Here is a 14,635-nt window from a genome sequence, read left to right on the forward strand (position 1 = left end):
ATACATCATTGGACTGACAAAGTGTGCCTGAAGTGGACACCTGGCACATGTCTGACAAGTGACCCAAAAATTACTCACCCTGGGGTCCATTTCTCTTGTGTGAACTGACAAACCTCCCACCTCATCAGTAGGGTTTGTCTCCAATAGGAGACATGTTGCTGATCAGTGTCTGAGGCAGCAGTCCACTCACTAGTGTTGGTCTGTCTATGTCAGCCCACTTCTCTTCAAGAGTGAGGCACAACACCCTCCTGGCCTCAACTTCCTCTTTAAGGAGCTTCCTTTCTGTTCTCAGATTCTTACCCTGGGACCTCCTTACAGTAAGCTGCTTTTTTTGTGTGTCTGTTTTGCTGAATCTGCTCAGCCATAGCAGTCTTCAGCTCTGCAGTCAGCCTCTACTGTCCATTTAGACTGCTTAGCAGATCTTCAATTTGCTGTTTCCACAAGCAAACTAGTTGTATCATCAGGTATCAACAAACTTTAATTGACTTTCTCCCATTCATTCAAGAATACACTCACCATTGAGAGGACATAAGGGGAGTCTTTATGCTGGCTACCTTCCTCTGCAAAATAAATCCTGAGCTTCAGATTGAAGTTCTCCTTCTTCAGTTTAGCAATTAGCTGAAAGTGAAATGAATATGCTTATGCTGCTGAATTTACAGTTTATCAAACTTTTAAAGCAGAAGAGAAAAATAACAAATTTCTGATGTGACCTACATTTTTGCTATCAATCCTAGTCCATTGTCACTGGAACAAGGATCCATGCTGTGTTCTTGGGGCTGATTGTATGAAATAAGACACATATATTCTTCATTATAGTTTATCGTGACGTGTCACCTTGGCATACAGCTTCATTTTTAAGAATGAAAATCTGGCATTGACCTATAGATGTATTGCAGTTTGTTGGTTTAACATCAACATGGAAGACCATTTTCAAAATTGGGTAATGTTAGAAATTATTTTTAATAAAAACAGTTTATTATTGCTATAATAAAAATACATTACTGCAGTGTGCTAAATTTACTAATGTGATGGCCTGTTGATAAATGAGATGAATCAAGCATTAGTCCCATAGTACTTTGGATTAATACATGGAGAGGTTGAGCCAGGTCATCAAGAAAGATGTTGCAACACACGCTTACACAAAGAGCTATAGTGGAATAATACCAGGCTAGGGGGGACATACCAGAGTAGGTATCTTATCTCTAACAGGGTGCTGACTCCGCAGCTGGGATGAATGGTGTGACCAGCCCGTGAACAACAAGGGATGCCAAGTCTAAACCATGGTTCCTCCCCAACCAAATAGCCAATCACAATCATTTTGTATACTGTAAATACTTTGTTTGATTGTTTGAATGCATCCATTTTTGGAAGGTTGGTTACAGATTAACAGGTTGCTAACTGTGATTTTCTTCGCCAAAAGTGGTCCTGGTACAAGCCTAGAATTTTGACATATAAATAAATAGCTAAAAGTAAGAAGTAGTTTGTCTTCTCCTTCAAATAAAGAACACGTTTTCTCACAGTAAGCATGAATAAGTTATTGATGAGTAATATCATCAATAAATGTAATGCTAGTCATAAAACCAGTTACCCAAACACACGTTTAAAGCAACGCTCTGTCATTTCTGTACCTGCATACATTTTCTCATGCAAGCATTTGTCATTCCATGAGTGCAGAAAGAAACAAAATAAGATTTAGAGTGGGCTTATCTTTATTGTTTTAAATAAGTCATTCTAATTATTTAGAAGTCATACTTATCATAATCAACAAAATTGTCACAGGTGGTGAAACAGGAAGAGGCTTCAAATCGTCCAATCATCATACAGCCCAGCCCCCTTGTCTATTTAAACCAATCAAGCAACAAAGTGGCATTCAAGCGATGATTGATTGGTATTAATGGGCCCAAAGTGTGCCAAGAAAATATTCCCCATACAACATACATCATTACACAACCTCCTGAATAAGGTGTAAAAGTGCTCGGTGAGTGTACATCCTAGCTGTGTTCTTTCAAAACATCAGTCAGTTGGCTAGCTAACTAGCCTCGTAAACTACCATATATTGGACTGGGAATTTGGTTATAACAGCTCTAATGTTCTTCTAAACAAACTATCCATTTTCTTTTCTAAGAATTCCACAGAACTTGAGGCTTTGATTCTGTTCTGGGGTCGAGGCAATAATGTGTGTGTTTATTTTCTTTGTATGTTTATTTACTTGTCCTTCTCCTTCTTATTGCTTTCTGTACAGCATCTTGCCACTGTTTTGTGTATTTCAAATGAAACCCTTTTTAAAGTTTACAATGTTTGAAACAAAGCAACATACAGAATAAATGTGAAAGTGTGTTTTGTATCAAGTTAAAATGCTGAGATGCATCTGAAACGCTGGTGGTATTTCATTTAATTCTCCTGTAATAATAGACTGCTAACCTTTCTTCATTCCACACGGTTGTAATTAACTCAATGTAGGGATGCGTTGTGTTCTGGCGCTCGTGTATAAAAAGAGGAGGAGGCAGAACTGGAGGGTCGGGGTCTTTACTGGCTTATAAAAAAAAACCTGACACTCAATGAAGTCGTCAATGGGACAGTATCGCATTTGGTCAACACAAATATGTATTGTTCATTAATAACGTTGGGCTCGGCTAATCGACCTCCAGTTAAACGATGCCTAATTTGTTAAGAAGGTACTAGTATGGGTTAGCATGTATGTCATGTCGCCGGCTTTGAGACAAACAACGTTAACTGTCATTGCCACACCACATGGTGCTCCCCATATAATCACACTTGTTTTGGGGGGAGTGCGCCCTCTAGTGTTTTATAACTCTATGGGCACATCACAGTAGGGATTCTACACACACTGCGCAGTCCATCGCACACAACACAGTAACAATGTCAACATGCTTAATGTAGGTGACCTTAAGGCTGTGTGAGATGGCCCATGAGCATGGTAATAGTAATGCCATTGTAGCGCTGTCACAGTCCATTATACCCGCCTCATCTCCCACCGCCACACTGTGACCTTCTGTAGACATGCCATCATCACTGGGAATGGTAAACAGTTACACACTGATTTCTCTCTCTCTCTCTCTCTCTCTAGGAGACTATGACAGAGCCTGTGCACGTGGATGTTTCAAAGATGAAGGACTCTGGTGAAATCAAGCAAGCTTACATAGGCCTCAAAGATACCAACAGGTACATACGTCTGCACACACCCACCCCACCCCACCCCACCCCTACCTCTACTTCCCCCTCTTTGTCTACCCCTACCTCCTCTCTTTCTCTCTCTCTCTCTCTCTCTCTCTGTCTATCTATCTCCCCTCTTCCTCTTCTTCTTCTTCCTCCCATACCCCTTTTTCTCCCACTGGCCCCAGGCACTTCCCTGGTCCCAGAGTGTGTGTGTGTGTGTGTGTGTGTGTGTGAGTGTGTGAACTCCTCTCTTTTATTCTGTGCAGATCTCCCAAGTTCTTGCGTAAACCGCTGGAAGCCAATGAGCTCCTGAGCAGGCTCAGGTAACCAATCAGGTGTGGCCTATGCATCATGAGGTGGAACCATGCATGGCCACGCAGACCAATGGGGAATGGGATTGGCTGATATTGACATTGATAAAGCTAAGTTAGGTTAGCTTGCGTAGTATTGTGCCTCTAACCAGCATGGTGATGAAGCTAAGCTAGGTTGGCCTTTGTAGCAGGGCTCCTTTAAGAAGCATAGAGAATGATCTACCTGCTCTAGGTGTACAGTGACTGAGCTTCTGGTCAATGTGCTACCATTCTGTAGACATTCTGACATGGACATTGTCTAGGTCTAGACTGTTGTCCTGCTTGTTACTATTGTTACTAATATTAGTTCTAACATTTATTAAGTTATTAAGGTTTGTTTGTTTTAGTAAACAAAGTGGATTGCTAACAAAGATGGAAGGGAATGGTTTGTTGTTAGGGGTGTGATGACACAAAATTTAAAAATGAGTATTTACTCAATATCAGAGGTGTGCCTGTGTGTGCCTGTGTGTTGCAGTATAAGCCACAGCATAGGGACTGAGGCAGGAGGTGTTCTGTGCAGTGAAAGGCTTAGCCGAACAGCCAAACTGCATGGCAGCATGGGAATGGCTCTGTCAGTCACCTGGTTAGTGATGATGTGGGGGGGGGGTGTCCAATCAGCTCTATGGAATGACTTTGCATGAAACCTGCATCTGTGGATCATCTGTTATGTTGCCCTCCCCTGTTTGTTACCTCCTACTGTAAAGATCCATGTCATTTCTGACCCTGCATCCACACACACACACACACACACACACACACACACGTTCTAAACCACCCAGTGCCTCGATTGTCAGCATATTCTCAATAGCCAAGTAACCAAGCATGACAGCCTGTAGCACTGTAGCCCCATCGCACACACAGTATTCATTCAGCCAGCCAAGTAGTAACAGCACTTAAGCACCACACAGAGCTTCCACACACACACACACACACACACACACACACACACACACACACACACAAACACCTCCACTCACATCCCGTGTCATCTCCCCCCTATTTTTATTATTTTGCTTCTTTTTGTTCCTCTCCTGTGTTTTGTCGGTCAGATCCCCCACTCCAGACTTCCATAGGCTGAATGAGGACGGAGAGCTGTGGCTGGTTTATGAGGGGTTGAAGGAAACCAACAGGTTAACCGTGTCTCTTAGGCGTGCGTGTGTGTGTGTGTGTGTGTGTGTACACCAGATTGCAGTGATGATGTGGGGCTGTGTGCCCTTGCTCCCTCCATCTCTCCCTCTCCCTCTCTCTCGCTCTCTCTCTCGTCAGTCTGTTGCTAATAGCCTCCAAACATGTGCATCTGTGTTTCATGCTGTGTAAGGCCTGACTTTACTGCTAGCACGTTACCTCCTATGAACCTGTATCATTCTACAGTGTTTTTAATCTATTCTGGAGTCACTGAGCTGGTGTATGTCGCTGTCAACTGTTCTCACCTGGTCCAAGTGACCGCAAGTTAGCTGGCTCTCCTCTCTGCTTCCGTTACTTCCTGAAACTCACCCTATCACAGCACACGCAGGAAACGAGGTTGACATCCACCACCTGCTTGATGGTCCTCTCCACGATGAGACGTCTGGGTTGGGGTTAGTTCCACTGGCCCAGTCTGCCTGAGCTGGGTGGTAAGGTAGCCCATACGTACATGACTAATGAAGATATCTCTTCTTTCTCTGTTTAGTCATGTGCGTATGGCGAGGTGGTAGGAGGAGACAGGAACATTCAGAGGCACAGAGGGGGGGGGGGGCAGAACAGCTCTTGTCTTGACACAACAGTTGTTAGTGGAGATGATCTGAGTTGGGCCGTGTGTGTCGCTAGCTTTAAGCATGCAGCTGGCCTGACGGACCCTAACCCCTGTGTGTAGAGGACTGCAGTAGCAAATCACTCACGCTGGTCTGATTTATTGTGCTGATTTATTAGTCTGTCACTCTCTCTCTCTTTCTCTCTCTGCCCCTTTCTTCTTTTCCTTTTCTCTTTTCTGTTGCATCCTTCCCTGTCCCTCTTTCACCTTTTATACACACTCACACACACTCTCCCTCACACACACACACACACACACTCACACTCTCTTTCTCTCCCCTTCATGCCCAAACACACCACATTCACACACACCCTCTCCTGTCCCTTAACCTCTGTCCCTCTGTCCCCCCTCTGCCGTTTCCCCCCCATGCCGTCTCTAGGTTGTTAGAGACCCAGCTGCAGTCCCAGCGGCGTAGCCATGACAACGAGGTGGAGGTGTTGCGAGGCGAGCTGCAGAGTGTGAAGGAGGAGAACAACAGGCAGCAACAGCTACTGGCTCAGAACCTGCAGCTGCCGCCAGAGGCCCGCATAGAGGCCAGCCTGCAGCACGAGATCACCCGCCTCACCAACGAGAACCTGGTACGCACTGTAGCGCACACACACACACACACACACAGTACAAGATCACACACCTCAACATGACGACATGGTACTCTCCTTACACACACATGCACGTGCAAACACACACACACCATGCAAGATCACACACCCTAACCTGGTATGCAACATACACACACACACACACACTTACGTGCGCACAAACACACAGTACAAAGATCTCACAACTTGCCTACAAGACCCTGGTACGTACCACAAACGCACACATTTTCTATTCAAACTATCTACTGCCAAGACCACAGGGCCAGGGGGCCATCCTATCTCATGGTAGGTGTGTGTGTGTGTGTGTGTCCATCCCTGTATCACACACTCACTGCGTGGATGTTACCTGACAGGAGATGCTGAGGACTGATGATCCAACAGAATACCGGAAGGCGAAAGTCAGCATTTTACGCCGAATGATTGTATGTACAGTAGAGGTTGAGGGCATTTTGTCTGTCCTCTGTGTGTGTGTGTGTGTGTGTGTGTGTGTTCCTGCACGTGTGTGAAAACTAACAGAGTTTGGTGTGTTACAGACGCTCTAACTCTCCACAGCAGTGTGTTCTAACCCACAGCGGACAAATTCTCAAGCACACCCTTTTCTAATACACAACGGATATAATTCAACACCCCCTCTTTTGAATTTGCAACCCCTGTTTCTCTAATTCACTGGTTGTAACGTTTAACTCTGCCACCAGGGGGCACTCTCTCTACACAGCCTAAGCTTTCTGTCTGTTCCCCTGATCTCAGCCGCACGCTCTGATAGATGTGGTGTGGTTTATGCTTCCCTCACTCTTCTTTTTGTTCTCCTCCTCCCTCCCTCCTTCCCGGTCTATCTCAGGATCTCATGGAGCAGCTGGAGAAGCAGGATAAAACTATCCGCAAACTCAAGAAGCAGCTCAAGGTGTTCAACAAGAAGATCTCAGAGATGGGAGGTAAGCGATGCAGAGATTCAGAGATGTCGCTGTGTGTGTGCGCATGTGCGAGTGAAACAAGTAAACGTGTGTGTGTGTGTGTGTGTCCTAGCGGGCGAGGCGGACCAGGTGTCCCCGGGTCAGACGGTGGATGAGTCCATCCGTCCGGTGAACATCCCTCGCAGGGAGAAGGACTTCCAGGGCATGCTGGAGTACAAGAAGGAGGACGAACTCAAGCTGGTCAAGAACCTCATACTGGGTCAGTACCTACCTTTAACCTTAACACTAGTTCAGACGGGTCTAGAACCTTATCCAGAACCTTATCCTCGGTTATCCTTTTACGATACGGATTGATGGAAATGACAGCGACATGAATGTGTTGTGATCCAACCTAGCATCTTGTCATTGTTGTTTGATGACTAGTTGGCTTTATCTGACCACAACCCCGTTGTGTTCTTCTGTCAGATTGTGAAGGTCCTGAACCTGTACACCCCAGTCAACGAGTTTGAGGAGAAAGTGTCTGTGGCATTCATACGAACCATACAGGTACTGTACCTTCTCTCAACACTTGTACTATACTAGACCTATGTTTTGTATCTTTGTGAGCGTCTATGTGTGCGTGCGTGTGTGTTAACTCTTTTTATTTTACTCTCTCAGACGCGTTTGCGGGACCGTGGTGAGACTCCCCAGCTGTTGATGGACACTAAGGTCATCTATCCTGTCACCTTCCCCTTCAACCCCTCCTCCCTGGCTTTGGAGACCATTCAGATCCCTGGATCACTCAACCTGGCCTTCCTCACACGTGTCTAGACCACACACACACACCCGGTGTGATCATGCTCAACTTCCACACACTCACATACATACACGCCACACCCCCACACACACACACACACACACACGCTCAGCTTCCACACACACTGCTGTCTAGTCCTTTTATCAGGTCGTGAGAACTCGTCCTTCATCCTCTGCTTGTACAAAAAGCCAAACTCTAAACAGAAACAACACTTCAACAGATCTAGTTATCATCTCCCTAATCATCTATCTTGAGACCCCCCCCCCGTTAACTAGAACTGCACTGCACTCCAGACACCTAGAACCCAGTTGGCCTTTCTAGGCTTTCCCACCAGCTCTTTATCCTCTCTCCTCTTCTGTGTTCTGAGTAGTTGTGAGTGTTCTAGCGAGTTTGGTTCTCCAGTAGGGAATGTATCGCTCCACGAAAGCTAGCGCTCCGCAAAGCTAGCCGTCTCTCTTCTCTTCTGATGTCCTCTCACACACTGAACACAGTCAAGCCAAGACCCGTCGTCTGTACCATACTTCTTATACATATATAAATACATATAGATATGAATATATAATATCACGCTAGGATATTTTATTTATTGCGGTTTAATCTTTCCCTCCCCTTGAAGACAAGCTTTTTGTGTGCAGAAGAAAGACGTGGATTAGTGATTCTCCAGCTGATCAGGGACCGGGGAGGAATAGTAGCCATGTAAAACAATTGGATTAGTCCCATTTTATAATATTTTTCAATAGCAGATTAATTATGTAGTATAATTTAATGATCGCTCATGTAGTCCGCTTTTTAAAAGTAGATTTTTATTTGTTAGTCCGTGTATTGTATTTTTTAACTCTCGCGTTAGCTTTGTCATGTGTAATCCACCACTCCTGCAGATGAACTTGGACTTAAGTACCGGTGAAGCACAGGTGGGAAGAGTGGTTTAGTTTAGACTTCAGCAACTTTCAACCCAAGCAGACACTTAACCAAACGCCTTGCTTCTCCTGACTATCAGTACTGTTTACAGTTGTGACGAGAGCTAGAGTCTCCCAGGAAACTTTGAGGAAGTAGTCCACGGTCATGCCCAAATCAGGCCATGGTCGAGTCACACACACTCAAATAGGGATCTTACCCAGGCTCTCACACACAACTGTTCACCACACACACTCACAAACACACACACACACACACACACACACACACACACACACACACACACACACACACCATATTTCTGCACAGAAGCACACTGGATAATCTCTACTGTTCTATACTTACTACTCAGTGCAGAGCTCTTGAATAATATTAATAAATAAAAATAGTTGAATAAATTGTACGATGAACAAATTTCACTTTAAGTTATTTATTTTAATATTGAGAGTTTTTCAATCAGAGAATTGAGGTTACTGTACATGCATTGATGAACCATGTATCCACTGAGCAGTGCTGACTGTTTGGTCGGTGGTTGCTTGGTTGTCGAGTGGTTGTAGACAGACTGTCAGCCTTGAATGTGCCCTGCCCCACTGTATGATACCGTTTTCAGCTTTATTCCAGAAACGTAATTACAGCTTTTGTGGACCAATGCCCTATTACCACCCACCACCCGCCTTTCCGGGCTGTCATGGTGCCTAGTCTTTTCTCTTCTCCAGTTAATGCATGACACGGCACATTTATCGGTTGTTTATCCGTCTTGCGAGGGGGGCCATACTGGGATGCTTTCTTATTCTCCACCCTCATTATTGCCAAAAACAAGCGAATGCATTTAAACGAGCATGCGACACTGCCCTTCTTTTGCCTGCGTGGGCTTAGCTTTACCGCTACGTAGGAGTTATATCAGTCAGCTGTGTGAGATACCAGCCATTGATTCGCACATTCCCAGGCCTTTTTATATAAAGATAATTCCGTTGAACTGGAAGTGCCGAAGAGTGAAGGAATCAGCCCCATCTAACCAGTGATTAGGGTCTCCCTTCCTCACAGCAAAAACCTGAGGAACTGAAATGCCACCTCGTCATATCCTATCATTGCCTTTGTCAGGTTCTTTTTTCGTTTAGTTTCGCTTCTTCCCTTCTGTGCCATCAGTGAGTCGTATTTCCCCGTGACCTTATAAAAAAAAAAAAAAGTTAAATATTACAATTTGTGTTTTGATAAAGTGTTGTGGCGTGAAGGATGCATTGTCTAGCCGTCTGTCTACATGAGCACTTTTTAAATATTGCTGAGGTCGTCAAATAAACACTAATGAAATGAGGTCTAACCTGAACATAACTGATATTTTCTGTTCTTTTTACTTTGAGCTATTTCAAGTGAGTCCCGTCAGCTCAGAGAGATGGCTGTGGCATGCTTCCTTAAGAACACAAAAACATTCCCTGCGTTATTGTGACTGAGTCTCTCTCTCTCTCTCTCTCTCTCTCTCTCTGTGTCTGTACTCAGTCTGTGTCTGGATTGTTATTCTTGAGGAGACACAGAGCTCTAACTGTTAAGTTAAAACTCATTTTACAGAATTTATGCCTCCTCCCTTGCTGTAAGTTTGTAAATGCTTCAGCCCTCTCATGCTGTTGCGTCAGACAGAGTTTCCTACTGTATGTGGTTACACATTATAATAGTGGCATGTCTGCTCAGCACCTGGTTTCAGTGATAGAATTGTATTCACTGTACTGTAGAACAATGTATCCATCTCTGACTTCTTAAAGGAGATACAGGTGCACATTATCACCCCCTCTTTGTTTTGAAGAATTGGTGTATCATATTTAGGTCAACACAAAAATGTCAGTCAACACTGAAGTATCATCTTTTAATCGACACTTGAGAGCGCCATATTTAAGTGTTTAAACTCATCTAATGACATTACACACTCCACCTGTGACAGTATCCATGGCGTCATGCTGAGCCTGGTGCCGTGCTTTTTTTCTTTCTTTCTCTCTCTCCTCTTTCTCTCTCTCTCTCTCTGACCTGTGTGTAAATTTGAAGAACTGGACTGTTTGTAGTTCCTGGTAGCTGTGCTTAGTGAATGTGTTCACCATTATGAAACTTGGAATAAGTTAAAAAGTGTCAAATATCTATAAAAGACAAATAAAGGAATTCAGCACTGTCAATTTGTGACTTTGTTTTTGTCGTGTCCAAAGCAGAGCTAGAATAAATATGCCTAAAATGTGTTTTAGGATTATTACCAGTATTTCAAACTTGCATGAGCAACACTGGTGAGATTGGTGAGTAGTGGTTTTGACATCAGGTTGTGTGGTTAAATCACTGTGTGACACATCTATCGACTGGACGTCAGTGATCTACAGTTGTGGTGAGAAATGACACAGTAGTCAGCCCCAGTGGTAGAAGCTGTGTGGTGGAATTAAATTACCACATCTAGTCGGGTTAGTGATCACCCCAAGGAAGGGATCAAGTGTATTTGAGTCTTCACATTTACTTCTCCCACTTCCCATTTTACCTTAATACATGCCTCCATAAACCCTTGTGCACTTAAAGATGCACTACACAATGCATATGAACATCACAGATCCCTGATAAACAAACGGTTCACTACTCTATTCCATAGCATGGATTGAATCTTCTCTGTGTCAAATCTCTCTCCCTCTTATCCTATATAAAACATATCCTGATCTACAGGTTGTATAGTATCATCCCCATGAAAAAGATACACTCAAAACAATGCCTTGGAGTTAATTTAAATGTTGTACTCCTGGTAATGTTAAATACACTAGCATAGCTGTTTTTGGTCCGTTTGTCCGTCCTGCAGCTGGTTGCTATTTCAGTGTCCCCACAGGTAACTGAGGCCTGGAGCTCTGAGGGTTGCCTAATACCTGGCTGTAATGCTTCTATAAGAAGCTTACTGCTCTCCTCTCGGACCCTCAGCCACAATCCTATTCACAGAACTAAGACACAACTCTGTTCCCCTGGGACCCAATATATACAGAAAAACCTCTCTCCCTAAGGTAAGAACTAATATGTCAACATCTTTATTTATTTTCTTTCATCCTGCTGTTATTGTATTGTTCATGTAGGTAAAGGTTTTTACCAAAGGAATGTTATTGAGGCATTTGTAAACTGTAAACAGTTATTGATATCGGTCAGATGTTAGTCTGATATGAAATGCAACATACACAGTAATCACAAATGTTACAGCAGACCACTCTAAATGAGTGTTTGGCAAACGGCTGAAGATCCATCGATAAGGCAACCTTCTTAAGAGACAGGAAAGCTTTTTCAGTGCCTATTTTTGGCATGAACTCATAGCGGTACTGTAGGCCTGATGGCTAGTAGTCTTTCTTGCCATTGGTACAGTTAGATAGTACCTAGTCATTCAAGGCACTGTTGTTTTATTGCTGAAAATTGCTGGCGCATAAAACTCAGTTTTTCAGTTTCAGTTAGTTCTGCTGGAGGGGTGCTCAGTCCACGGAATATGAAGTGCATCTGTAAAGAAAAGAGGTTCTAGATGGCAACTGTTTATCATAGAAGTGCTTGTGAACCTATTAAGGAGTCCAGACAGGACAACCATCTCATATTTGGAGATCACAAAAAAAAACAGTGACATGACGAATACATAAAGAACCAAGCTCATGTTTTCATAGAAGCGTTGATTTTAAAGTATGACTATAACTGATGGAAGTGGGAGGGGAACAAGCAGGATATCTCTACTCTGATAGAGTGCTCAGCACATTTGACTGTGAAGGCAGTGTCAGAAGGTGGAACTGTTACAACAGCATAAATCATATCTACAGTTTAACGTATTAAAGTGTCTGTTATAGTCCTGCAGGGTGAATACCATGTACAGTATGTATCATACCCTGGGTATATGGCGCCTATAATTGACAGCATATGTTGTATTTCTATACTACAGTGGTGGTTATCTATATTTGATATAAAAATGTCATGTTTTATTCAGCAGTGTGTGATGTCTGTCTCGTCCTGTGGGTGTGTATCTGTGGTTCCAAGAATAGTCAAGCCGCTCTTCTCTCCTCTCCTGTGCTCTGAGGCGGATCAGGCAGGAGGGAGATTACCCACTGCTTATCTCCAATACAGCTGTCCACACACACACACACACACACACACACACACACACACAAAGTCCTACAAGTCACAACTCTATACTTATATACAGTATATAAACTCAATAGAGCAACAATCAATAAATTGTATTTACAATCATGGTGGGAGATGACTACAATCATGGTGGGAGATGACTACAATCATGGTGGGAGATGACTACAATCATGGTGGTTTTCCCAAAACCGTAGCCTCTCTATGTTTCCACAGGCACAGTGTTGACTGGGTGCATTTCTGTGTGTAAATAGATGCAACAGTTAGTTGCTCTGTTCCCCCCAAGTGTAGTGTTGACTGTGTGTGTGTGTGTGTGTGTGTGTGTGTGTGTGTCTGTGTCTGTGTGCTTTTTCCTCAGGTGTGTCTTTGACCAGCCACAGTCATGTGTGACCAGACCTTTGTGGCCATCACCTTTGGCCCGTGCGACTGCTGTACAAAGAACAGCCCTCTGATGAACATCTACATCGGAACTGAGCCCATCAACTACTGCTCGCTATGCGTGGAGATGGTAGGACCTCGCCCCGCACCCCCATCTCCCTCACACACCCAACCAGCCAGGCAACTGATGAAAATGGGCTTTTGTTGCCAACTCCTATAACAACACCTGTGTATATTGATGTCAAACTAAAGTGTTTAGTCGGGTGTGTATCAGCCCTATACCCATCACTGGGTCTCGTTAGGAGATAAGTGAAGACATCATGTTTATTTGAGAGGGTTTGAGGGGTTACAGGGGCTCCTGCCCAGAATGCAGTCCCCTTATCTGCCTCTCCAGCCTGATAGAGCAGAGAGCCCCTCTCAGCACCAACACGCACGCACGCACGCACGCACGCACAATGCCAAGAGGTGTCCCCTGAGCTTTGCCTGACAGGCTCCCATTAAAGTACACACACACACACACACACACACGCACACACACACACACTCTCTCACACACACACTCACATCACATCACATCACATCACATCACTACACACCACATACACACACACAACATCAGATCACTACACACCACATACACACACACAACATCACATCACATCACATCCACAGTCGAACCCTCTCAGCTCTGTTATGACCTGAAGGAAGGGTTATCCTTCTGTCTGTCTGTCTGTCTATCTATCCCTTCTATCCCTCTAATCTGTCTGACTCCAGTTTGACCCATCATCCTTCCACTCCTCATTTCCTGCCTTTCTCCCTCCTACACCCCTGTCCTCGCCCCCCTCTCGTTCTATAGAGGAAACATTACATTAATAATGGACACAAATTACATTCTACCACAAGTAAAAATACAGAATGAGCAATTGTTGTTGATGACTCTTTCTTTGTAAGAGACTATATTTCTTCTGATCTCTGTCCTCTAGGATGGAAAAGTTATCGTTTGGGATGCGTTCACCACCAATAAGGTAGGTAAAGGTGTGGTTTCCCTGGTTAAAGATCTGACTGACAGGTCATATCACTGCTGTTTTAGTTTTCACTGTCCATCACATAATGCACTGCTCCCTGGTGAGGAAGTATCACATGTCTGGGAGAGGGAAGCTAAAGATCATCCTTCCATCAGTACACTTTGTGACTCTGTGACTCTGCGTGTGTGTGTCTGTGTGTGTGTGTGTGTGTGTGTGTGTGTGTGTGTGTGTTAGTTAGAGTGCACTTTAATGAAAGCCTGGTTTCATTGCCTGACTAATCCTGGTGGAGCAGTCTTAACCCAGCTAAGAGCACATCCCCATTACCACACCCCACAGTATGGTTTTACTACAGGACTGTGTGTGTGTGTGCGTGTCTGTGTGTTTTAAATATAAATCCACACTGACTGTCTATGTGTTGGTGTGTGTGTGTGTTCCAGGAGCATGCAGTGACCATGCCGTGTACATGGGTGATGGTGTGTGCCTATGCCCCCTCTGGCTGTGCCGTGGCCTGTGGGTGAGTGTACCGGAAACCTGTTTTTACCACAGGGATGAAACAGCTTTCCTGTTGACCTGGTCTAAAAG

At 44.2% G+C, this 14,635-nt stretch overlaps 2 protein-coding genes across 2 annotated transcripts in view; both read left to right on the forward strand.

Annotated features, from left to right (window-relative positions):
* The window catches only part of LOC310819850 (guanine nucleotide-binding protein subunit beta-5b-like), a gene marked incomplete at both ends in the record, with an annotated part of 28,193 nt that overhangs the window by 10,012 nt on the left and 3,546 nt on the right, over positions 1-14,635 (forward strand). The window lies entirely within an intron of this gene.
* Positions 3,095-7,636, forward strand: LOC310819475 (unconventional myosin-Va-like; the record flags this gene model as incomplete). The annotated part of the gene is made up of 6 exons (XM_083690780.1): positions 3,095-3,183; positions 5,696-5,894; positions 6,754-6,847; positions 6,939-7,114; positions 7,292-7,372; positions 7,484-7,636. The coding sequence occupies 6 exons, from the start codon at positions 3,095-3,097 to the stop codon at positions 7,634-7,636; spliced, it is 792 nt and encodes a 263-aa protein (XP_083546906.1).

The sequence above is a fragment of the Argentina silus genome (genome assembly GCF_951799395.1).
Source record: "Argentina silus genome assembly, chromosome: 19".
Lineage (NCBI taxonomy): Eukaryota > Metazoa > Chordata > Actinopteri > Argentiniformes > Argentinidae > Argentina > Argentina silus.